Below are 25,007 nucleotides of genomic sequence, written 5' to 3'. Positions count from 1 at the left end.
TCTTTTCCCAAAAGGGTCACGTTCTCATCAGAAAATTCTGCTGAGCCCCTGGTGACTTGACCCCTAGCTCTGGGGCTCTGGGGTGAGTGACGTCCCTCAAAGGAGCAGTAGCCCCAAGACCCGCCAGGTGAGGGCGGAGCTCTGTCTCTTGGCCCTTGGAGGGGCGGAGTCGGCGCGCGGATCACGTGGGGACGCGGGAGGCGGGTCCTTGCGCGCGCTGGTCACGCGGCCCGCGGTTGACACTTCCGGGTGGGACCAAAGTACGGCTGTGGGACAGGGGCTGGCAGCCATGGCGTACAGCGGCCTGACAGTGCCTTTGATCGTCATGAGCGTGTTCTGGGGCTTCGTCGGCCTCCTGGTCCCCTGGTTCATCCCTAAGGGTCCCAACCGGGGGTAAGTGCGCCAGGCCTGCCTGGCCGTGCGACGCCCGACGAGGAGCGGCCGAGCCGGGACGGGGAGGGGGAGGGGGCGACCCTGTACCGCGGGGACCCAGGGGAGTGGCCCCGACTCGCCTGCAGCCCCCGATTTCCTAAAAGCGGTAGCTGCAGTGACTCCTGACCGGAGCGTGAGGAGGGTGACTTCCGGCGGACCATTCTTGGGAAGGAGTTTTAGGGGAATATATATTTTTTATCAGGTCCTGTGTGGGGACGGTGTAGTCGGAGTTTATACCAACCCAAGGAGAAGTTGGGGTTTGGCCTTGGACGATTCTAGCCTTGCTCTCCACCCAAATGAGGCCACATCTGCCTAAAGGGACGGGCCGAATAAACAAGAGAAATTGCCCTCCGCTCTTCACATGTTGTCGTAGTTGCACGGGACAAGCCCAGGCCTTGCGTCTGGTGGGCGCCCAGGAGTAGCAGGGGCGCGATCTAAAGCGAGATTATTAGGGAAGAACAGGAGGTATTGTTTAGAAACCCCTGCGTCATACCGTGTGGGGGGCGCTGCTGTCCTGGAGGGTGAACGTAGAGAGTTCTTAGAATGGTAGGTTAAGATACTTTTTCCCATGTTAAATAGAGCTTAATCTATCTTATAAGTAAACTTTTATAGATATCTTCAAAGGAGTTCGAGCACACTTTTTCTTCTCTGTTTTCTTTTTTTGTCTTTTAGTTCCTCTTTTGCCTTTTAGTCATTTTTTCTCAGGGCACAGTCATGTGGGGTGAAACTTAGACCTAAGCCACAGTTTGTTAGAAACACCCTTTGTTTATTCTTTGACATTAATTGGTGGCCTCACAGTGCCTTGCGTGCAGAGTAGACATCCAGTAAATATCTGTTGAGTGGACAATTCTGTTGCCTTTAGTAAAAGAAAGGAATTACTGTTACTTCCTGAACCCCTTTTGCTCTCTGAAATAAACTGTTATGAGATCTGTTGTTTCCAACTAGTTTAAAAATAAAATGCGGTTTGTTTACAAAGGAAAAATGGTGCATGAATTTCTGTCACTTGGTAGCATTAGCTCCCCCTTACCTCCCTCCCTCCTGTAAAACACCAGTCATGTAGGGTCACCTTTCCAGCCTCTCATAGATGAAATAGTCAGAATTCAGGGGCTGGTAAAACAATTTGTATGATCCAAATGTAATGTCTTAGATTTGCTTCTCCTCCTGGAGTCAGAGAACAGTGAGGTACTTCTTTGCTGTGTTTCTGTCTTCAGCTATTACTGTACTGTCTACCTTTCCAGCCTTCATACTGAGAAAAGCATTTATTAAAGTGCTGGTAGCATTGACCTCTCCTTTTGTTAAAGACCCCATCTGGGGCCCAGCCTGCCAGCCTTGGGACTGGCACCCACTGCTGTTACCCAGGCTAACAAGTGCCTCCTGGCATGGACGGCTGCTCAGTGTCTGGCCCTGGTGTTACAATTCAGGTTTGACCTGCTCGTGATATGCTATTCAGGTCTAAGCCACAGCCTCCACCCCGGTCCTCGTATTTCCTGCTCTTGGCAGGATGGAGCAGGTCTTAAAACACAGTGTCTCCCAGGAGTTCCTGCATTGCACTTTGAGAAACACTGCCCCTAGCTGGGTGATCCCTGTGACCTTGGACCATTTACTTGACTTTCCCACATTTCCGTTTCCTCATTGTAAGATGGAAACATTAGTGCTGAGTTAGTGCTAGTTTCCCTTTACCTCCCGAAGAGACTGCAATTTTTTTTTTTTAAATACATGAAGGAGCTGGATTGCTTCAAGGACTATTGTGAATTTTCAAAACAGGAAAGCCTTTTTGATTTGAAGGATTAAAACACCTTCACTGAGGAGATAGTAAAGCGCCTTCATAAAGATGCTGCAGGTGAAGGGGAGAAGGAGGGCTTTGCTGTTCCATCCTCTTCCCTGCGTGACGCCTGCACATGCGCAGTCAGGACTTGGGGCGATGAGGTTTTCGGGACCTGTGAGGCCGGGAGAAGGCGAGGGCAAGAGGGAAAACTTCTGAACCTTCGTATAACCCAGCACCCCTTTCTCTCTCATTCTTTTCTACGGCCAGAAAAGAGGAGGGTAAACCTGTGCCGGATTCAGCTTCCCTGGCCCTCCCTGTCCTTTGTGGTTTCTCTCATTTCTCTTTAGGGATCCACACATCTTGCAAAGCTTCAGGTTTTTGACAGGGGCTCTCTTGGCAGTGGACGGACCGAGGGGGTGAGGGGAGGCACAGGATGGGTGGGCCAGGAATTGTCAGCTCGCTTCTTCAGTGAGGCAGAACATTTTCAGACATAGAAAAGCGGCGAGGGTGGTTCACCTGCTGCACACCACCATGGGGGCCCAGTAATCGTTACAAGTGCGCCATTGCTTTACCTTTGCAGACACGAGTGAGCGTGCACACACATCTCATAGCACTTTTATCTCAGACACCCTAGGGCCCCTTCTCCTCCTTTCCCGCTTTATTTTTCTCATCTGCACTGACTGACGTTCTGCATACGGATAGATGGTAGATCAGTCGACCCACAGACCTTGTTTACTGTTCTTGTTTGTTGTCTGCCTTTGCCACAGCCAGTAAACTTCTCCAGGGCAGGGCGAAGTTTTCATCCGTTCCCTTCACTCCCGTTTCCCCAGAGCCTGGGACGTGCTGGGCACTTAATGAACCTCTGTTGAGTGAATGAATGGACGTGCCGGTATATTAACCATGGACAATGCACACACCGAACTTCTAAAGGAGGAGTGAAAAGTAGAAATAGGAGTTCTGATACTTGCTTAGCACGTGGAGACGTCTCCTTGGACACCGCTCTTACGGATGGTGGAGGGCATCGGGAGGTGGTGGATGCAGAGCGGTGGATGAAGGGAGTATTTTAGGAAGACTGGTTCAGGGTCATTGTGCATAGAAGGGAAGGGAGGAAGTTCTGACTCTGCTAGCAGTTAGCCAGGCGAACCTGATACATTTTGGTGCTATGGATGGGGCCGGAAGGAAAGAACTGCACACGGAAGGATTCTCGGAGGACTACCCACAGTATTCCTGACTCAGGGTGCAGAGGAGGCGTGAGCAAAAGATGACCGATTTGAGGCTGGGCTGGGTGGGTGGGGAGGCAGAGCTGCTTCCTGGAGCAGGAGGTTCCGAGGGGAGCCTTTGGAAGGAGACAGGGGAAGAGATTAGCTTGGTTGCAGTTTTAGAAATGTTGACATTGACCAGGCCTGAGACCCAGGCTTACCTGGAGATGGGGAGAAGGCTGGAGAAATGTGACTAGAGAGTCACATTTTTAGAAGTGTGTCATTTTGTGGTAGGTACCCACGAAATGGGGTAGTTATTTGGGTATCTAAACTAATTGTCACTGCGGATTTTGTGTGTTCACTTTCAGAAGGGTTTGAATCAGACCGATAAGCTATGGCATAACCACATAACCCTTTAAATAGAAATAAATGTGTAATCACTTACTCAGACCCCTACCAGATGCACCCCAGGGTGCGCTGCAGCCTGTGGGTGGGTCTTGGAACAGATTCAGAGGCATTTTGTGGGGGCACAGTCCCTGCTGGTTTGATCACTCAGGAGGGGGACTTGCACCATCCTGCGGTGTCGGCAGAGTTTGCAAGTTACCTAATCTTTTTTTTCTTTTTCAGGGTTATCATCACCATGTTGGTGACCTGTTCGGTTTGCTGCTATCTCTTGTAAGTATGTTTCTCTCGTAAGTAGTTTTTTTCCTAACAGCGTAAGCGTTGTTGTTGGAATTTACAATGTGTGATGCAGAATGAAGTCAGTGGAGCAGGATCGTTGTGAAGCTGTACAGCCCTGTTTCTCGAAGCTCGTTCCCCTGTAGCATATAGAACTGGTGTCCGAAGAGTGACAATGGCACACTCTTATGGTCAGTAATTACATAATTAAATATAAGGATGGTCCAGATACCCTCTCCTCTGCCGACACTAGTGTAGTTTATCTGGCATAAGTTTAGAGTTCCTGTTTAGCCACTGCAGGGCTTTGTATTTCACTGTGGCGCAGTATTTGGCCTCATTTCACTTAAACATCTTCCTATGAAGTCGTAAAACCATGCTTTATTGTGATGTTTGTTGTTCATCAGGTCAACAGAAGTTGAGCTAGAATGGTAATCAAGTAGAATAAGAAGAGTTTTTTTAATTAAAAAAGGTTTTAGTTGAAAAGTATAATGATCAACATCTATTGGCATCGATTGTGTCGTTCACACAAACTGTGGAATGAAACTCTTTGAGGTCATCCCCCCACGGCTGTTTTTGGAAGATTGTTCGTCCCCCTCTCAGGGGTCAGAACTGCCTGGATCAGTTTGAAAGCTGCCCCCAGCTCTTGTCCACTTTCCCCGCTTCCACGGAGAGTGGAGTCAGTCCCGCTCCGGGAAAAGTCAGTGCGTGGGGGGAGGAGCCGCCTTGGAGTATTCCGAGGCCTTATGATTTCTTTCTTTCTTTATTGCGGTATATTTCACATACCATGAAATACATCCTTCTAGGGATTTCTTTTCAGGGTTTTGAACCAGTGATTGTTTTTTTAAATATTTTATTTATCTTTAGAGGGTAAGGGAAGGAGAGAAGGAGGGAAATATCAATGTATGGTTGCCTCTCATGTTCCCCCTGCTGGGAACTGGCCCTCAGTCCAGGCATGTGCCCTGACTGGGAATCAAACTGCAATCTTGTGGTTCGCAGGCCCGTGCTCAGTCCACTGAGCCATACCAGCCAGGGCAGTGATTCTTTTCTTGAAGAGCGCTTTCTAGCTTCCTGAGACTCCCTTGTAGGAAAGGGCTGGGGTTGGCCAAACTGGTGTTCAGTGCACGCACAAGGCAGGAGGCAGTGGTTCGGCCCCTGTGATGAAAGGCTCGCTGTGCCTCTGAGCCTGTCAATTTCCTCCATCTTTAGGCTTTTCACGGAGGTTTTTTTTATTTTTACTCTTTTCAAGATCTTATTTATTCATTTTCAGAGACAGGGGAAAGGAGGGAGAAACATCGATGTGCAGAAGAGTTGCCTCTCACACACCCCCAACTGGGGACCTGGCCTGCAACCCAAGCGTGTGCCCTGACCAGGAACCGAACTGGTGACCTTTTGGTTTGCAGGCTGGCACTCAGTCCACTGAGCCGCACCAGCCAGGGCTCAATGAGTTTTTTTTAAAAAACGTGAGGATGAGCCACTCCAGTTTTTGGCATGAATCAAAATCCACCCCCAGCAGTTATTACCGTGCACGTCAATTGTGTGGCCAGTCCTCAGTCACTCGTTCGCGTGTGACCCAAAGTGTTTAAAGCAGAGACGCAGTGCACAGGCGTGGCTAATTGATGGTGCTGTTTGCCTGCTTAGCACCAGCGCTTAGCAGATGAGACTCGAGTTGGCTGGGTAGCCTTTCGTTTTGATGGGAGAGAGAAGGAGGCTTTCGGGGTTGATCGCTCAGCCTCCAGAACGGAAGTGTGACAGGTGGCATGTGGAGGGAACCAGTGAGTGGTCATTCTTAACGCCAGTTGTGTTCCGCCCTGACGAGTAAGTGAGAGGAAGTACGTGCATCGTTTCTGGAAGGGCGACTGAGAACCGGGTCACGGCCCTATTGACTCTTTTACAGTGATCCCAGCTCAGGAGCTCTTGGTTAGTCCAAGAGCCAAGGACTAGCCCCGCCATTGAAAAGGCCTTCGTCTTTACTTCTCCAGAGATCTCTGCCTCCTAAGCAGTAAGGTCGGTGGTAGGGGCTTAAAAAAAAACCAAAAATGATTGCACAGAGGAACGACTTCAGAGTAAGGCAAGATGGGACAAAAAATGTTTTCTGACTTGCTCTTTCTCCACCTTTGACATTAGTTAATTTTCACGATAGCCTTTTTAAAACAACAACGTAAACACTTCTCCAATCAGTCTCCTACCTTTTGTTTTCATTTTCAAGTGTGAAGTGAATAACTGGACTCGGTTGGGAATGGTATCACTTTGAGTCTGTGACTCAGTGGGAACTGTCTGAGTCCGTACCCCTCGCTGTCAAGATTTTAGACCATTTTTGTCTGTTCCAATGAGCTCGTGCCGGCTGTGTTGGCAGCAGGTTGGTCTTGTCATCAGTGGCATCGGCGCATTTGCGAGAGCAGCGCCCGGAGCCCCGACATGCAGCGCTCCGTATGCGGGAATGAGCTGGTGGTACAGACTTCGTGCAAATAGTTCTTTCTTTTCCTTGAAACATGATGATATGTTGTGCTTATTAGCAGGTTATCTGTCTGAAACATACGGGTGGAATTCAAGCCCTACATGTTTTATATACTCGATTCTACAAAGGGGTGGGATTCTATAATAAATTAAGTTAGAAAGTCAAAGGAAACTTCGCTGTTTGGTAGTAAGTATCAGAGTGTTTTCTTGCAAAATGCCTCTTTTGAAGGAAGATACCCCCCAAAACTGGATATTCTAAACAAGATCATGTTTTGAAATACATTCATGGCCTTTTTAAAAATATATATTTTATTCATTTATTTTTAGGGAGAGGGGAAGGGGGGAGAAAGAGGGAGAGAAACATTTATCGGTTGCCCTTTGTACACACCTCAACTGGCGACTGACCCCACAACCCAGGCATGTGCCCCGACCAGGAATCGAACTGGCGACCTTTTGGTTTGTGGAACAATGCCCAAGCAGCTAAGCCACACTGGCCAGGACTGCATTCATGGACTTTCAAGCTGCCTTCTGTTTGTGGCAGTGTTTTGGTCTGTTTTCAGTTTGTTCTAGCTGAAGGTCAGAGTCTGTGGGGCGTGACATGTTAGAGCTCTGAATAGGCCGGGATCTCTGCCAGTGTGACCGGTTTGTGTTAACAGTCGAGCAGAGGAAAGACAGTTTCAAAACAAAAATTCACTGGGGGGCAGGCCGCGATGGGCATGCTGGTAGAACTTCCAAGAGATGTCACGTGAGGAACTGGATACCTAAGGGGAGATCTCTGAGGCCAGGAAGCTGCTGTTTCCTAAGGCGGCGGTGGTCCCCTGGGGCAGAGGCCAGGGGTGTTGCAGTGAAGGGGACAGCCCCTCCTCCCAGCAAGAGCTGTTCACCCCCAAATGCCAGTACTGCTGTGGCTGAGAAGTGCGCCCTAAAGGAAGAGATGGAGAGAGGAGAGAGGACGGCCAGCGTTTAGATGCACGGATGAGGAAGGGCCAGGAAAGGGTGCCCCTGAGCTTTCCCTGTTGAATGAGGGGGAGTGACCAGAACAGATGAAGAGATCAGAGGGCAGTGAAATCAGCAAGTGTACACCCCACAGGGGAGGTCAGTACTCCCCAGGAGTGGGAGAGAAGTGTCTGGAGGTGGCACAGGGGGAGCCAAGAAGTCAGTGCTTCCATGTGCAAAGCCTGAGTTACCTGCAGTTGTGTGAGTGAGTGCCAGCTGTCTAAGCAGGTGACAGAGCGTCCAGCAGACCCGGTGGAGGAAAGGGAAGGGCGGGATGTTGGATCAAGTGCTGGGATGAGCAGAGCAGGCGGGGGAGGCATTAGGATCACAGTAGATGGTCCTGAGAGGTTTGGGAAATTTTTTTTCTGGAAACAGTTGGAAGTAAACGAAGATGTGAGATGTGTTAACCTGAGTGGTTATAGTCCTGTTAGGAAGCTTTCCACTGCGGAGGGACAGTCAGAGGCTCTGGCCGTCGGGTACCTGCCTCCCCGGGCCACCAGCACTGGAATGGTGGGGTCAGGCTTTGTTTTGTTTCAGCAGTTTCGTTTCCCAGGACACTGCACCATTGATTGCTATGCCATTGATTGAAGACTTTGCTTTTCTCCATTGAATGGCTTTGGCATCTTTGTTCAAAATGACTGGACCGCAAGTGAGTGAGTCTATTTCCAGGCTGACTCTCTACTGTTCATTCATCTCTTTGTCCTGCCTTACGACAGTACCATGCTCTCCCGGCTGTTGTGGCTTTGTATTGAAATCAGGAAGTCTAAGTCCTCCGTGCTTGCTCTTCAAGGTTATTAGGCTATTCTAAAATAGCCATATCAATTTTAGAATCAGCTTGTCAGTTTTTACCAAAAAATCCTGTTGAGATTTTAACTGGGATTGCGTTCACTCCATAGATCAATTTGGAGCGAATGGACGTTTTAACAGTTCCAAGTCTTCCGCTCATGAACACAGCGTACCTCTAATTTATTTAGATTTTCTTTGTTTCCTTCCTTCTCCAACTTGGGGTTTAACTTGCCCTTTTTCCAGCTTCTTAAAGTAGAAACTTAGATCATTTATTTTAAATCTTTGTTCTCTTTAAATGTAAGAAGGTAATGAAATCCCCTTTAAGCGTTGCTTGAGCTACAGCCTACAAATTTTGATGATGCTGTGCTTTCATACATGGTGTTTAATTTCCCATACATGAAGCTTTTTCTGGATGTCGTATCAGGAGATACACTCTCTAAGATTCTACCCTTGACTGTTGGAACGTATTCATGGCTCGGCCTGTGGTTACCTTATGTCTGTTTCATGTGCACTTGAAAAGAACATATATTGTAGAATTGTTGAGTTTTGTGTTCTGTAAACGTCGGGCCAGGAAGTTCAAGTCCTCTGGATCCTCATTGAGTTGTTTTGTCTACTTTCCATTAATTACTGAGAGGGGGCGTTAAAATCATCAGTTATTGTGGATCTTTTCTGTTTCTTGTTTTAATTATTTCTGTTTTGTTTCATATGTTTTGAAGCTGTTGTGAGGAGCATACACATTTGTGATTGTTTTTTCTTCTTGATGAGTTGGTATTCTTATCATTATAAAGTGCCCCTCTTTAATATAAGTTAAAGATAACCTTCACTTGATTTTTATTTTGTTTGATGTTAATAATCATACTACCTATCTTACGCTCATTGCATCTGTGGCCTTATATTGAGAACGTGCCTTTTTGCTATAGCTCAGTTTGAGTTTTTTATTCCCAATAGATATTCCTATACAATTAATGTAATCATTGATATGGCTAGGTTTGGGACTACTATTTTGTTCATTGTTCTGCTTGTCTCATCTGTTTTTTGTTCCTGTGCTCTTTATTTTATGCCTTTTTTGGGTTAATTGAGTATTTTTAGTGTTCTACCTCAATTCCTCTAAGGGCTTTTTAGCAAACCCTTTTTATATTTTTCTTTTTAATCTTTGCTCTAGTGATTACAATGTGCATTCTTAACTTTTCAAATCTACTTAGACTTAATATTGAGCTACTTTAGGTAAATGTAACAACCTCATCAGCATGTAATTCTGTTTACTCCCCATCTTTCGTGCTATTGGGATCATATATTTTATGTCCGTCTATGTTGTAAAACTCCTAGTACAGTGTAACAATTTTTACCTCACGGAATTGTATGTCTTATAAAGAAATTAAGACAGAGAATATCTTCTATTTGCCTAGTATTTACCATTTTTTAGTGTCCCTCATTTGTCTTTTTGTAGATCTGAATGTCTGTCTGCTGTCCCTAGGCCTAAAGAAAAGAACTCTCTTTGGAGTTTGTTGTTGTGAGACAGGTGGGTGTGGCTCACGTCCTCTCAGCCGGCGGGCACCTGGAAACGCCTCTACTGCACTTTCGGTTTTGAAGGATGTTTTTTCTGAACGTAGGATTATGGGTTGACAGAAATTTTTCATTCATTCAAACACTGTTAAGATGCTTTTCAGTTGTCTTCTGGCCTCACTGCTCCTGCTGAGGATGAGAACTCAGCTCTGATTTGAGTATTTTGCGTTCTTTTCCTCTGGATGTTGTTCAGGTTTTCTCTCTGTGTTTGCTTTTCACCAGTGTGACCAGGGTGTGCGTAGGCAGGGCCGTGTTCGAATTTATTCTAATTGGGGTTTGCTGAGCTACTTGGTCTGTGAGTCAGTATTTTCCACCAAGTTTGAGAAATTACAGCCTATTTTTTTCCTTCTTTTTTTTCTGCTTTTCTTTTCTCCTTCTCAGACTTCAGTTACACGTATAGTCGACTTTTTTTCTTCTTTCTTCAGATTGGGTGGTTTCTGTTGACTAGTCTTCAGGTTCACTGGCTGCCTCTGCTGTCCTCTCCAGTCTGTCTGTAAGGCCGTCCAAAGGTTTTGGGTTTTTTTTTTTTAGTTTGTATATTATACCTTTTAGTTCTAAAATTTCCATTGGGTTCTTTTTTTATAGTTTTATTTTTTAAGATTCCCCCATCTCTAGTACCACGAAATAGCTGGTTTTCCTATTTTGTTCAGAGTTTATTATTACTGTCCATAGGATGAGCTTGCTGTAAGCTACTCTGCTATTACCAGAGCCAGAGCCTCACCGTCGGCTATTTTATTTTCAGGTATTATATTTTTCATTTCTATAGAAGTTCTCTTGCTTGTTTTATAGTTTTGTTTATCCACTCCCTTCTTCTATCCCTCACTCCCTCCCTCTCTTTCTTACTTCTTTCTCCCTGCACGTATTGTAAGCTTATCTTATTTCTTAAGACAAAGTTTATTTATAATCTGTGTCCAGTCTAAAGTGCTGACATGCTCGTGTCTACTCTCTGTTGCCTCTCACTCATGTTGCCTTGTTTCATGTGTGGTTGCAGCCGACTGCCTGCAGTTCATTTCCCCTATAACTTTACACGTGTGCCTTCAAGGTCGGTGTGCCGGGGGCCCCTCCCAGGAAGGATTCCCATCGCTCCGGTGGAGGCCTGAGGCCGTCACCGAGGTCCCACAGCCGTACTGGCAGTTGGTTGGGGGCCACTCTCGGCCCCCAGAGGCCACCACACATGCTGTGCCGTCCCCCAGCTGTCAGAGCCAGCAGTCCTCTTGTCCTCCAGTAGTCTGAGTCTAATGAGAAAGTAAAGACCACGTGATTTATATAAACTGTGGTGAAAGAGTGTAAGCTATAAGGAAGCTCTGTAAGGTGCTCCGGAGCCAAGGGAGACCCAGGGCAGGACAGACTTGAAAAGGATTCAGGCCTCTTTGGAGAAGGTGTGGTTCACCTGCCCGCAGTCCGGAGGCCTGGCTGGAGTGGGTCTGGAGGTGCTGGGCAAGCAGGAGGCCACCTTCTGGAGTGCAGGCAGGAGAGCAGGTGGTCAGTGTCATGGGTGTGTAGCGGAGCCCCGTGTACAGGGACGTGGGCCATGCAGGGGTGGTTTTGGCGTCGAAAGGGCTGCAGGAAAGTCATTTCCAGGCTGAGGCCACGGGATCCAGAAGCAACCGTGTCTGGGCCCGAGCCTTTCCAGGCTTCACCAGACGTCCTCGCACCCACCCGCCAACTCCCTGGCCCCGCCTGCAGTGTCCCTCCAGCTCCCTCTACTGAGACTGCTTAGCAGCGTGCGCTCCTTCAGGAGAGAAAAGGGGGTTCAGCTGTTTATCACAGAGCACGTAGGAAGGGCGACGCTCCGAGCAGTCAGCAGTAAATTCGTCAGTGATACACGCACTCCCAAGGCCTTCGTCGGGGAGAGCCCTGTCCCTTTTAGGGGCTCAGCCGATTAGATCACGTCTACTCTGGAGGGTTTCCCTTCCTTAAAGCCAGCCGTGCGTTACACACTGACCACAGGATGTCCATCGTACTCACTGTCTCAGGTTTAGACAGGGTGTGTACGCCAGGGGATGGGTGTCTCGGGGGACACTGAGGGGTTCTGCCTGCCCCAGCGGGTGGAGTGGGGGAGGAGGTGGAGACAAGGATGATGCAGAATCAGGTGAGAAATTTGTTTGCAGAGGGCACAGGTATTTCATTCTGTGCTTGATACACATCAGCTGTCCCACGAGAAAGAAGTAATAACTAGTATTTATTAAGTTTCTGTTTGTAACTACTCCTCATAGTACTTTCATAATTCGGTCTTTATTTCTTCACGTTTTGGCGCAGGGACTATTACCTCATTGTTCAAAAGGGGAAATTGAGGCTTGGGGTTGTGAGGCCACCGTGTGGAGACGGACAACTGAGGTCGCGGGCGTCAAACCAACCCTGCCTAGTATGCAGCCCTGTATTTTCTGAGAGCGTCTGGTAACACGTTGCCTTGGAAGAATTTGCGTCTTGGATTGGGAGGAGGGCAGATGACAGGGATCATCCCGGTGGAGAGAAGGCAAGTCGCCTTCAGCACCTCGGCTGTCTCTTAAGGAGCCCACTGCTAGAGGTCACTCCTGTCACGGCCCCCACTGGAGGGACAGCGGGTCAGAGGAGAAGTCCTTGCCAGACTTCCCCATTCCTGCAGAGAAGCTGGGCGTGTATCCTCTTGAGCTGCCATCACGGGGAAGTAACCACGTCTCTGGCCCCTGTTCTCATATCTGAATGTGAAACTAAAGAACAAAGCAAGATTTGAGCCCTGGCTGGCGTGGCTCACTGGATTGAGTGCCGGCCTGGGAACCGAAGGGTTGCTGGTTTGATTCCCAGTTGGGGCACATGCCTGGGTTGCGGGTCAGGTCCCCAGTAGTGGGTGTGCAAAAGGCAAGCACACCTTGATATTTTTCTCCCTCTCTTTCTCCCTCCCTTCCCCATTCTCTAAAAATAAATAAATAAAAATCTTTATAAAAAGCAAGATTGAGAGAGCTGGGTATAGCCTTTTTGATGGCTGGGTACTTTAAGCTTGGAGAATTCTAATAGCCAAGAGCAGAGCTCATCACCAGTGGCCAGAGAGTGTGCGTAGAATGAAACCCCCCATGTGTGTCTCTCCCAGAGCACGGTCCGCTGCTGTCCTGGTGTGTCTGTCACAGTCTTGGGAGCCCCTCGGTGGCCGGCCTTTCTTCTGATCCCTCTTTGCGTCCCCAGAGCCTGACGTGGAGCGTGGTGTTGGTAATGATTGTGGGATAGAGCAGGACCTTTGTTTCAGCCTGGTCTGGTGGGACTCGGGAGCACTGGATCCCCATCCAGCCCCATCACTGATTCGCTCTCTGGGATAGTATGTTCCCTAGGGCCCAGTTGCCTCGTCTATAGAATGAGGAACGTGGACTTGACTTTGGGCCATTCCAGCGCTGCAGATAGACATCACCACACCACAGCTACCCTGGGCACTTGAATGATCTCAGATGGTTTGTTAGTAGGCTTGGCTTCAGGTTATGGGGACATGTGGAACAGTGTGGGCGAATTGGAAGGGTACATTTTGTTCTCTCTCCTTGGACACATGAAGTAATATAGTCATTGGAATATGACCTCTTCCTCCTCCCACTTCCATCAATTCAGGCTGGATTTTCCCCCCTCCCAGTTCTCCCAGTGTTTCTCTGTCTTAAAGGGAACTTCCAACTCAGACGGGAGTCGGGAGGGCAGGCACAGCTCGGATGCTCAGAGGGGACCGTTCCTGAAGTTTCAGATGAACTGGCCAGGGCCGTTTCCCAAGGAACTTGAACTGTGGTTTGTGGGTGTTTTTGTGAGATGTTTTGCTTGAAATCGAACCGTTAAAAATAGTATGTAAAATTTAATTAAAAAAAAAGTTTCTCAATACTAATATGAGCAAGCCAAGTGGACTTCCTTCTAGATGTTTCTTTTTCCCCCTCAGGTACCAAGGGGTTGTCATGGATTTAAGCAATAGTCAGCAGAGGGATTCCTTATTTCCTTAAGCCCCAGATCAATTTAGATTTTGCTAAAAGAAATGTCAGTACTTCCGGAGGGAACTTCTGTCATGGAAACATGAGTTTGAGCTGATTTCTGGGTCAGGAGCTGCTACCACCTATTAGTATCGGACCACGGGCAGGTCACCGCGCCCTCTCTCTGTCTCAGTTTCCCCAACTGTATTATGGAGGAATGCAAAGGAAGGTTCCCCGTGAAGCAGAGCACCAGCAGTTGTACGAAGCTCCCCGGGTCGTCAGCGTGCAGCCAGGACTGGGAACCACTGCCAGGCAGCATCCTTGAAAGGGCGGGGAGGGGAGCCGGTATTTCAGGCAGGACTGTGCATTTCTGGTGAGGAAAGGAGACAGACTCTAGTTCAGGTTTAACCTATTTTTAATTTCGATGTCTGTGCAGTAGCCAGCTATCTCAGACTCTCGAGAAGGGATGGGCGACGGGGTACAGTCAGCTTCTCTCTCTGCTGTGATTGGGGAAGTCCCGAGTCTGTGGAATTTTCCATGACTCGCAGCTCTGCACGGTGAGTGTCCGCTGCGGTCACAGAGCTTTCCAGTGTGTCTGCCTGCTCTGTCCCCCCCCCTTTCTGTCATTGCAGTGTCAGATCGCTGTCAAACCCCAGCTACACGCCTGGGTGTTTTGTTGGTGTTTACTGCTCCTAGTTCTCGGGGTAGATCAGAGGATCTCATCTGAATTAGCTTTTTGTTTATAAAGTAAGTCAGCCAGAGGTATCTGTTTTGGCCCAGTTTCCTCGGGTGTCGTGTTACCTGTCACAAAACCACCTTTTGTGGGGCGGGGTGGGGAGAGCGGGTGCTCTGTTTCTGGAGGCACAAGCTTCTGGTGCGGTGCTGGCCACTGGTGATCAGAATCGGCCTTTTGATCCTTTGATTAGACAAGTTCCAGAAATGACAGCAAATGAAAGAACAGAGATCCAACCAGATGATGCCCAGGCTGTTTGGCTAGTTCCCTCCTTTAGGGGAATTCAAGGCCCTAAAATTTCTCTGCTTCGGTTCTAGCTCAGTGGTCCTCAAACTTCATTAAGTATGTGAATGACTGTGTCAGATGGAAAGGCACTTGTGAGCAGAATGAGCAAATGTTGAAGACCATCTGTGTGCTGTTTTTCACGTCTGACCCTGCGGTTATATGTAATACTGTTAGTTGGACTTCCTGCAGAATTGTCCACAGATTCTGAAGTGGGCGGGGGAGGTAAATGCCCGTTTGGCTCGTCATTTCTGTGGCCCGTGTTTGCATGGCAGTGGTGGCAGAGAAGGGGCACGCCAGTGCGAGAGTCTAACTGGGGGCTGGGGGAGCTGGAATGTCACCTGGCTGTGCCAGTAAAACACATGTGTCCCTCGGGCCTCAGCATTTGGAGAGTGGGTAAGGTAACACCCATCTTCTGAGCTTGGGAGTTGTGATGGTAAATTGAGATTAGGTAAAAACACTCTAAGGTAAAGATAAGCATGTGAATTTGGGAAATCTTAGCTACTTAGAAGGAAGAAAATGAGACAAGACAGCCGTCCTGTGATGCAGCCTCACTGCTGTGCAGCGTGTTGAAACAGCCGGGTGTGCCGGGTGAGACGCTGGCACAGTGCGTTATGAACTTGTGTTGAAGGCTGGGCCGAGCAGTTTGGCTAAAGCTCTTTTCTTTCGTTCTAGTTGCAAATGGTCCTGTTCCCACAAGATTTCACCACTTTTTGTTGTCGTTCCTCCCCCATGATTCTTCCAGTTGGCTGATTGCAATTCTGGCCCAACTCAACCCTCTCTTCGGACCGCAGCTGAGTAATGACACCATCTGGTATCTCAAGTATCACTGGCCTTGAGGAAGAAGACCCGCAGTCCAGTGCTCAGCCACCGAGGTGACTATATACCCTTGACCTTGCGCATCCTGTTGTCAGTCACTCACCTAGAGTCTGCCTTGGCCTTTTTGCAGAATGTTTGTGGCATTTTAGCACCAGGCAGGGCAGGCTGCTGGAAGCCATTGTGGTCTGAAGAGCAGAGGTGGATTAGGAAGTTAGGTCGGTTATTTACTGAAGGACTTGTCCACAAGATTCTTTTAGATTCTACTCTTACCCTGCCACTCAAACACACTTTGATGTACAAGATTAAGTTCACGTGCCATCTTCTAGACATAGCTCAGGAAAGGGGCCACTACAGTTGATGTCATAAGATTCAGCAGCCTCAAGAAGCGGCTGGCAGATTTGAAATTAAGTGCCTGTCTGAATGCTCTGGATAGAAAGAGAAGGGTGCTTTTCTGAAAACTGGTCCTAAAATTGCAGCTTTTATTTGGTCCTGAGGATCGGAGGGGTAGGGAGTGGTGCAGTGGAAAGATTTAGTCACTGGCTGGGGCCGAATCCCTGCCGTGTAGTTGGCCCCTCCGTCGCCATCATTCCGTACAGGGAGTGCAGTGCTGTGTGCTCCACTAGGTTCCGGGCAGCCCGTGGGCAAGGACCCCTCTCGGGGCTGCTGCGAGGCTCGTGTTGCCTATCGGGGACTGTGTGCGTGCCTGGCCCTCCTCTCTCCAGTGGTGCTGAGGTGATGACGGTGGGTTCAGGCGGTGGCGGCCGGCGCTCCAGTTGTAAAGGGCGCTGTCAGCCTTTCATCCGGGGATTTGAGCTAGTGATGAGCATAGTCTGATTGGGAGTTTCTGTAGAAATTGCAAACTGGTGATTTCCTCGTTTTATCCTGACTTCTACATTTGAGTAGATGAGCTCTCTCTAATAAAAATGAGCTTGCCCTCATCAACTAGGGTTATTTAGTACCCTTGAAATATAGATCATACAGGAAAAGCAGAATATATACTTAATTTAAAAAAAATTTTCAGAGTAAGTTATTCGTGCTCGAGTTCCTTCTGGGGTGTCTAGTGAGGTTTCTTTTCTTTCCTGTTTAGTTGTGATCAGTTACATTCATTGTCCTTTTCGTGTTTAGTTGTTCTTTCTTTGGCCTATGGGAGCCTGTCTAGACCGGCTTCTGCGTCCGTCAGGTGCTAGTCTTAGTGGTTTCTTTAATTCCTGGCAACATCAGATGTCCCTGACTCCTGTTGTATGTTTCCTGGCCCAGGCTTGGAATCAGCTGGCCCTCCAATTGCTTCCTGAATTTCCCACTGAAAGGTCCCTGGCTCCCTCATCAGTCCCCCGGCCCTGGTTTCTCTCAGTGGGAATGGCATTTAAAAACTAAGTGCCAACTACGGTGCATGTCTGTTTCTGCTGGGGGGGGTCGTTGCTTCTCAGCCTTTACAATGGACAGAGCTGGGAGGGGTATAGTTTTAGGAAGAAAAAGAATTGTGTGCGTGTTAGCGTTTCTAATTCAAACGTACCATTATAGGTTTTTTACTTCTTTGGTTTTGTACTTGAATGTCGTTCACATATGCTGACAGTCTTGGTCCCTAACACAGTAACTTAATTAGTTTAATTAGTTACTTTTATTATCCTACAGCACATGTAAAAGAGTTTCCAAATAGCACCAATATAACTACCAACTGTAGCTTTATTGGGCGCAATTTGGCGTATCTTTCTTGCTTTATTTGTTCCTAGAACAAGTGAAGAACAGAGTGCTGTTTTCTGAGGTCGCTTGAAATAATAATTTTTTTGTGGTGGTTATCAACGTGGGATATAGTTAGATTAAGTTTTACTTTGTGTTCAGTTCATAGTAATTTTAACTTATTTGCTTATTTATTTTTATTGTTGACCTATTATAGTTGTCCCAATTTTCCCCCATTGTTCTCTCCTACCCTGCCCACCCCCACTCCCACAGTCCGTCCCTACCCTGTTCATGTCCATGGGTCATGTCACTGTAATTTTTTAATTTATTGCTATTTTTGAATATGTAAAACATATTTCCAAAGTCAAAATTGTAAACAAGATAAATTCGAAGAAGCCCGTCCTTCCTTCCGGTATTTCGTTTGGCCCAGGAGAAGCAAATACATGCGTTCGTGTGTGTGCCCCCAGCCTCCCCCACACCCGCTGGTGCAGAACAGATGTGTTACACACACTGTTCCGTAGCTCGCTTTTCCACGAACCCCGCGGCCTGGAGATTGCTCCCATCAGCGGGTGGGGATCTTCCTGGTTCTTTCTGTGGCTGTTGCTGCCCTTCTGGATTGTTTCTAGTCCTTTGCCATTATTAATAGAGCCCCAGTGCCGTCCTGTGCATATGACATTCTGTATTTTTGCTAATGATCTTCGGGTTAGATTCCCTGAAAGTGAAATCTCGGGTTCAAGGTACAACTACTTCTGCTAGATACTAGCCCATGTCCTTCTCTGGGGAGTGCGCCATTTTCGTGTTCCCACCAACAGTGTATCAGATGCCTGGTACCTCATGGCTGGTTTTGCCAATCTGATAGGTAAGTCGTCAGCTTTTTTCCCCTCTTTGCTCAGGGTGTTTTGATTTCCCTCTTACGTAATTTTTAAAATCTGATGGATAAGATTTTTTTCACAACGTCTCCTGATTTCTCTCCTTTCTTTTAATTGTAGTGAGTGTTAGGTAGGGATGTTGCTTGGGCTTTAAAGCCTTTCACTTCACTTCTCTGAGCCTCATTTCCTCGCCTTCTGATTGGACAGGTGGGCCCTTCAGTTTTGCATAACCCTCAGTGTGTGGATCTTCCCTGCCTCCCGTGTGTGATGACCTAATTGATGAAGTCCTAACATTTGCATTCTGGTCCACAGCACCTACTGGGGCTGCTGCTTAAAACCCTGTATTAAAGGTGGTTCCTTTAAAAGCAAAAGGCCAGGAAGGGCACCACCAGGCGAACCCTAATTCTGAGCACCAGGGTACGTTTATTCTGCATTTGAGGTGGTGACCCTGGAAGCATTAGGACTCAGGGCCTTTGGAGTCACTGCATCAGAAGATCTCAGGTGTGCATAACACAGGAACACGACCGCACCTCATGCTTCTTGGTGGTTAACTCAAACCCTTTTGAACTCTGAGCTTTTACCCAACGGTGGGATGATCAAGGGGTGTAGGCCCGTCTTCGTCCAGTAAGGAAAAGCATGTGATTTTACGCACGATTTAATGAAGAGCCTGGGTTTGGAAAGTGGGAGACGTAAGCTAGACATGGTGTTTGGCAAGAGGAAGATGAGGAACAGTGGTTGACAGCTTAGAAAAATGGGTACAGATGAAATCGACTTGGTCTGAACAACACAGTTAAACGCCCAGTTAGTGTTTTGCTCCCTTCGTCACTTTACTTGCCACCGTTTTCTTCCATGTGTGAGGACTGATAGGGTGAGTGCTGGCCCGTGGCAGCCACGGGCTGGAAGCCGTGTCCGCACTTCTCCGAACAGGGCTCGCGCCATCTTTGCCCCTGCCAGCCTTGTCCCCCTTGCTGTGGAACTGTCGCATCAAGGTGGCTGTTTTTGTCGATGCCCCACTTTCCTGCAGCCTTGGGGATGTCACGCTGGCATGTCGTCTCCCTGGAGTGGTTTGGCTTGAGAACCTGTGTCCTGTAGGCTGGTTGGTGTGCTGCGTCATTGTGGTGTGTCACATGAGCTCACGTGGCATGCCACGGTTCCGAAAGGCAGACGCTCCGTTTCTGCGGAGTCTGGACAGGGGAGGAATAGAGGGTGTTGGGAGTTTGGCCTCTGCCCTGGGGGAGCTGTTTTTCTCTGCATTCCAGAAATATCTGACTGCTCACAACGGGCAAAGTACTGAGTGGAAATTCAAGGAAGGCCCTGAAGGGGTTTCCCATATGTCCAAGGTTAAAATTAAGCCATGCTGTGACAAGTTCAACAGTGCAAGGTGTTTGTGGTTGAAAACTATTTTTTACTCTGATTTCGGACTGGATAGTCTGCTGCCGCTTCAAGCCCAGTCCTGTCTCCATTTCAGTTCCTGGTGGCCCAGCTTTCCCCATCACTTAGGGTCAGAGCCTGTCAATCACGTCTTTCTCCACTTCCTCGGATCCAGTTGACCCTGGTGATGTCTCCGTATCCACGTCTTCCAACACCCTCGTCCCCGACCCCGGTCACCACAGCCCTGAGTCACCACGGCGGCTCCTCGGCAGGCCTCCCTGGCCTCCAGTCAGTGTCTACAAAACACCGTCCTGTTTACCTTCCCGCGGGGGCGCTTCCCAGAACAATCGCTGCTGGCCCTGAACCGGCCGCCCTTCTCCGTGGGCCACAGCAGGGTTTTTAACCCAAGGCTCCTGAGTTCAGCGGGTTCAGGCCCCTTGAAACGCCACGTAATATGTTGTAAGCACAGCCCACAGGAGATAAGAATGACTAATCTGCGGGTTACGTCCAGCTTCTAACTGGCGGTCAAGGCCTTTCCAGTCGGCCCTCAGACCCGCTTTGCTGCCTTTTTACTCCTGCAGGCCCTGTGGATTCCAGCCTCACCATTTCCATGTTCGTGACCTGTTTAGCTCTACTTACCTTTTCCTGCCTCTTGCTACCTACAACATTCATTCATTTAGAAAGTGTATTAGTAAACACTCTTTCATTTTGCAAACATTCTTCTGCCCTATTCCACTCCCCCATTCCCCCCGGAACTCTTCCTGATGCTTTCTGAGTGTCTGGCTTGCGAGGCCTTGCACTTCCTTCCCCGGCCACTTGGTTTCGGAGGGATTTCTCCCCTCCCTAAGGGTGTCTAGCTCCCCAGGGTTTTGCCATTCATGTGATGCCCCACCTTATCTTGTTAAATTAAATGCACACCCTTAGATTGCTTAAATGCCCTGGCAGTTCATCTCCTGCAGGAATCACATACGCTACACATGACAATAGATAAGAAATTATTTTGTGAATTTGTCTGAAATGAAAAAATTAGAGATAAAAATATCATCTATCTTTGTGTAAAAAATACATCCCCTCATTCTTCCCCGAACAGATTTCCTGGCCCTGGACTTCATGTTTTCATGTTGTCTGCATTCCCAGTGTTATCGGGAAGTAGCCGTAGTGGCTTCCCTTGTACAAAATAAGAACATAGACCCTTTGTTGAGTTCCCCTCCCCCACCCCATCTGATCAGAGATATGATCAGAATGTGTATCTGTCCAGTTCACTCCCAAATCAAACAACACGTCTGTGCCATTTAACATAAGGCTCACTCACATTTATTTTACACTGAGCGTCATCGCACCGGAGGGAAAATTGTCCCCAGTGTCCATGTGGTTTTTCAGAAGTGAAGGCCTGTGCTTTTCAGTTTGTGAGATTTATTTGTCCAAGAAGGCCTAAACGATGAGGAAGTCTAACCAGTATGTTCTTCACGGAAAACTACCACACAGAACCCCTGTGTTCACTAGCCAGGCTTCTCGCATGAAATTCAGAAGGGGCTCGGCACTGGGGTCTGCACAGAGGTGCTGTCCGCCAGCCGCAGCAGGAGGAGAGGGGGGATCGCCGAGTTAGGGGGGGATCTGTTTAGCCTGGGGCTCGCTGCGGTAACCAGCCCTCTGTGGCCTGGGTGTAAGCATGGTCCCCGGTCACATCCTGAGCTGAATGTATTTTGCTTGCGGTGTCCCGCCTTAGGGTCCCGGCAGTCGGGTTCTTTCCACACCGAGGGCGGCCGGGCTGACCTGGCTTGTACCAGTTTCGTCCACTGCTGGGCACCTGGACACTGGGCCTGGGGGACCTTTTGTCACACTGTGCTGGGGCTTCTCCTGCCTCTGCCTGCTGACCTGGAAAACCTGGAGGGCCCATCAGATCTCCCTGCTCTTTGACCATCGACCATCGGTCTTGTCAGACCTGCCTGCCACAGACCCATCTCCTCCAAATGTAACCCATCCCACCTGCACTTAACCCTCAACATGCTGGCACCGTGCGTCCCAACCAGCATGTTCTCCGGGCCACCAGCTCAAGGCTCGTGTGGACATTGCCTTTGAAAGACATTTTTTCTTTGTTGGCTTTTTAATTTCAGGGGCAGCGTGCATGGCCTTATTTCCGCAGGTGTCCGTACAGGAGTCTCCGGCCGCAGCTGGCCCGGGGGCAGACGCCTGTGCTAAGTGCTCACCAGCCCTGTGGAGGTGGTGCTGCGGCGTGAAGCTTCTGGCGAAGAAACTCATGTGTGTCACCTACACTTGTGGTGGCAAGAACAGAGAGCAAACTAGGAGCAACTTCCAGTACCAAAGACAAAGAGTCAGCTCTGTAGGAGTGTGACAGAAAAGCCTGCCAGGCCTGGGGGACCCTCGCTCCTCGCTGTCAGAGGCGAAGGGCAGCAGGCATTCTTGGAACCGAAGGGCACTCGTTAGATTGCTGTGTGATCGGTCTTAGTCACTTCACTCTTCCTCTTTCTAGGACACAGTCAGGCCTGCTTGTGATCCTCAGTTTAGCAGTGTCCTTGGTCATGGGACCTCTTGTCACCGCCCTGCAAAGCCTGCCCAACTTGCACGTTAATGGAGCCCACTTTTCACCTCAGCCTTTATTGAGTACCTATTTTAACTGATCGGCCTCGTTGACTTTCTTGAGATTCACCCTTTGGCCTCCCGAGGGTGGGGTGAGGACCAGTCACTAGAACGGCTTTGTTTTGCAGGTCGCGGAGAGAATTCCTCTAGCTGCAAAGCCGCCTCCACACCCAGACCGCCTTTCTTGACTCGCCCGTGTTGGCCGCCAGCTGCTGCCTTAAACATTCACCCCACAGTTGAATACTTTCTTCTACAGTGCAGTATTTTTCTCCTGTACCTTTCTTACACTCCGATGAATTATGTGCCTCTGTAATAGCAACTGTGCCGACGACATAAAATGTATGTGCACTCTTCTGAGACAGAAGGTGCTAGTCTTCTGAGAAACACACCCTCTCTCCTCGGATCCTGTGGATTTGAAGGTGGCTCCTGCCCGCTCACGACATGGGAACCCGAGGCGAGTTTGAAAGCTGTCCCGGGACGGTGAGGTTCCAGGACAGCAGCCAACAGGAGTCCGTCCTCCCAGGGAGCTCTGTCCCAACAGAATCACACCAAAGTCTACTTTCAGGATGAATTTCTTCTGCCATCTTTTGGAATAAATTATTTTCCTGCTTTCTACGGAAATCTGGTGTTTGTGTTTGTTACGCTCATTTTTATAAGCTTTTCTTCTCTAAATAATGCCTTTAAAAAAAGAGGCACTGCATTTCAAACTCAGGTTGGATGTATGAAACCGGCCGTGTAGTTTGCGATGCCTGAGAAGACTTGTAAGTACTTTTCTGAACCATTCAGTAAGCACTTGAGTGCCTGGTGCAGCCAAGGCACTGGGGGGCAGATGCATGGAAATGGGGTCTGTGCAAGGTCAAGAGCCGTTATGCTATTAGGAGCGGGAGGTCAGTCTACATAGAACTGTTTGTCCATAAAAAGTGTTACGACGGTGAGCAAGTGGCAGGTCAGTACCGGCCACAGGGACAAGTTGGAACCAGTGGCTCATTGTCCCTCATGCCCTTGGATCCAGGACTGAAGAAACCCAGCAATTAAAGTAGCCTGGGGCGGGGGGCAGTAATTCTTGGTAGCAAGCATCTCAGCAGTTCACCATTTGGGGGGGCTTTATTTATTTTAAGAAATTAAAAATTAAAATAGACCTAAATTTCTACTGGCCCACGGCTTTTTGACAGCCGGCCAAGAATGGATTTCCTGTTTTGCAGTTCACGCTTTTCTGTCCCTCCCGAACTCTCTGAACTCAGTGCTTTGCTATTCTCATGACCAAAGAGAGTTTCGAGTTGAAGTGACTTCACTTCTTTCTTCCAATCTTTACTTTCGTTTTGAACGTGAGGTTTTTGTGAGCGTTAAGCAGTCCTGTATTTTACTTTTCCAGCAAAGAAGGGGGTCCATTCAGCTAACTTCATAGAGTCTGTGAAACGGTGTCAACTTGACCCCAGAGGGACTGTAGTGATACGTGCTACGCCCACTGTTTGTGGACAAGGGATCTACACCTTTAGTGCAGCTGGTCAGAGGTGGATGGGGGAGCGGGACCCGTTTTTTAATTCCTACTCGAGCGCTTCTTGCTCGCCACTCTGCCTGGCTCAGAGTTGCATTGGCCAGGAGCCAGCCCTGGGCCTTGGACGGGAAGGGAGAATTCTGCCTTTGTGGATGACCAGGTTGTCTCACATTAGAGCAACTTACTTGGCCCTTAATACTTGTCATCCAAGAAAGCAGTGCTGGTGGTTACTGTGGCTACAGAGGATGCCGCGGTCTTTGACCCGGGCTGCCGAGGGAGGGGTGGGGAGTGGCTGAGACTCCAGCACGGTTGTGTACCTGGATTTTCAAGTCAGGCCGGCAGTCCATTGTCGCTGGGGATCAGTCTGGAAGCTTCCCAGCTCCCACCCTGCACCACACCGCCGCAGTTTGGGAGCTGTGCCTCATGGTGTCCCCAGTGGAGTGCTGCTTCCTCCGAGTGCTGCTGTTGCTGGTCCTGAGCCCAGTGCACCGCGGCAGCTGCTAAGGATCCCACGGAGGTTTGGCCCAGCAGACCTCAGCCGCGGCCTGCTTTCAGCAGAGTGGACAGCTGCTTGGGGACAGCCACGATCATTCGTGATTGTGGTGTGGTACATTTTCAGTTTAATGGCATCATTGAAGGCAGAGGTCACAACCTTGGCTGATCCAAATCCCTGGGTTCCCCCTCATTCTGACACCTTGTACTGATCCATTTGTCTGCCTCTCATTTGCTCTGAGTTAGACCTTGGGAAGTCAGCTGGGTTATGTTGCTTTTCTCCCTCAGGCTCACTTGCCATTTGCCAGGATCCAATTTCTATGAGAGTGTGAGCTACACGAATCGTGGTGGGAAACACTGGGACGGGAGCACTGAAGGGCGTGGTGCTGGGCCCGGGAAGTTTGACTATCCCCCAGAAGGGGACATCTGGCTCAGTGAGCCTTCGAGGGAGGGAGGAGTCCCTAAGGAATTCAGCAGCGGCTCTGGCCTGAACCCGGAAGCTTCTCTCCAAACCCTGCTGGAACTTACTCCTAAAGATGTCTGAGTGGACTCAGCATAAAGCCTGTGAACTCACTTTCCGGCCAACTTAGTAGATCAAAGACCTTCCAGGAGGATGGACTGCAAGCCCCTCAAGGCCAGGTACTGTGTCACCACCTGGCCACCTTGCTGTTGTTGAAATGAGGGCCTAGTGAAATCCACTCAGGTTTTGTGAGGGAAGCTCAGGAAGATTCCTTTGCCCAGGGCCATTTAGCCCTTGAGCCTGTTTTCTTTCTCATTTAGGAAATTAGTGAGACTATTGAACACAATTAATAGGTAAATTCAGATACATGTTTTTTCCTCACCTTGGCCTTGAATACCGGACCATATTGGTACAACATGACCCAGCC

The 25,007-nt window shown here is 48.8% G+C and overlaps 1 protein-coding gene across 1 annotated transcript; it reads left to right on the top strand.

Annotated features, from left to right (window-relative positions):
* The first annotated feature begins 218 nt into the window (after positions 1 to 218).
* ATP6V0E1 (ATPase H+ transporting V0 subunit e1) lies at positions 219 to 22,754 on the top strand. Its single transcript, XM_037127884.2, has 4 exons — positions 219 to 393; positions 4,024 to 4,071; positions 15,545 to 15,674; positions 22,262 to 22,754. The coding sequence occupies exons 1-3, from the start codon at positions 290 to 292 to the stop codon at positions 15,636 to 15,638; spliced, it is 246 nt and encodes an 81-aa protein (XP_036983779.1). The 5' UTR covers positions 219 to 289; the 3' UTR covers positions 15,639 to 15,674; positions 22,262 to 22,754.
* The last annotated feature ends 2,253 nt before the right edge of the window (positions 22,755 to 25,007 follow it).

Source organism: Artibeus jamaicensis, unplaced genomic scaffold, assembly GCF_021234435.1.
Source record: "Artibeus jamaicensis isolate MK-2021 breed Jamaican fruit bat unplaced genomic scaffold, CSHL_Jam_final scaffold_3151, whole genome shotgun sequence".
NCBI classification, from domain to species: Eukaryota; Metazoa; Chordata; class Mammalia; order Chiroptera; family Phyllostomidae; genus Artibeus; species Artibeus jamaicensis.
This window is presented reverse-complemented; position numbering and strand designations above follow the sequence as displayed.

What these genes read in the sequence shown, in the direction of transcription:
- ATP6V0E1 (XM_037127884.2), top strand. Translation starts at nt 290, where the DNA reads ATGGCGTACAGCGGCCTGACAGTGCCTTTGATCGTCATGAGCGTGTTC. An exon ending in CCTAAGGGTCCCAACCGGGG is followed by an intron (nt 394 to 4,023) that starts GTAAGTGCGCCA and finishes TTTCTTTTTCAG; the next exon opens with GGTTATCATCACCATGTTGG. An exon ending in TCGGTTTGCTGCTATCTCTT is followed by an intron (nt 4,072 to 15,544) that starts GTAAGTATGTTT and finishes TGATTCTTCCAG; the next exon opens with TTGGCTGATTGCAATTCTGG.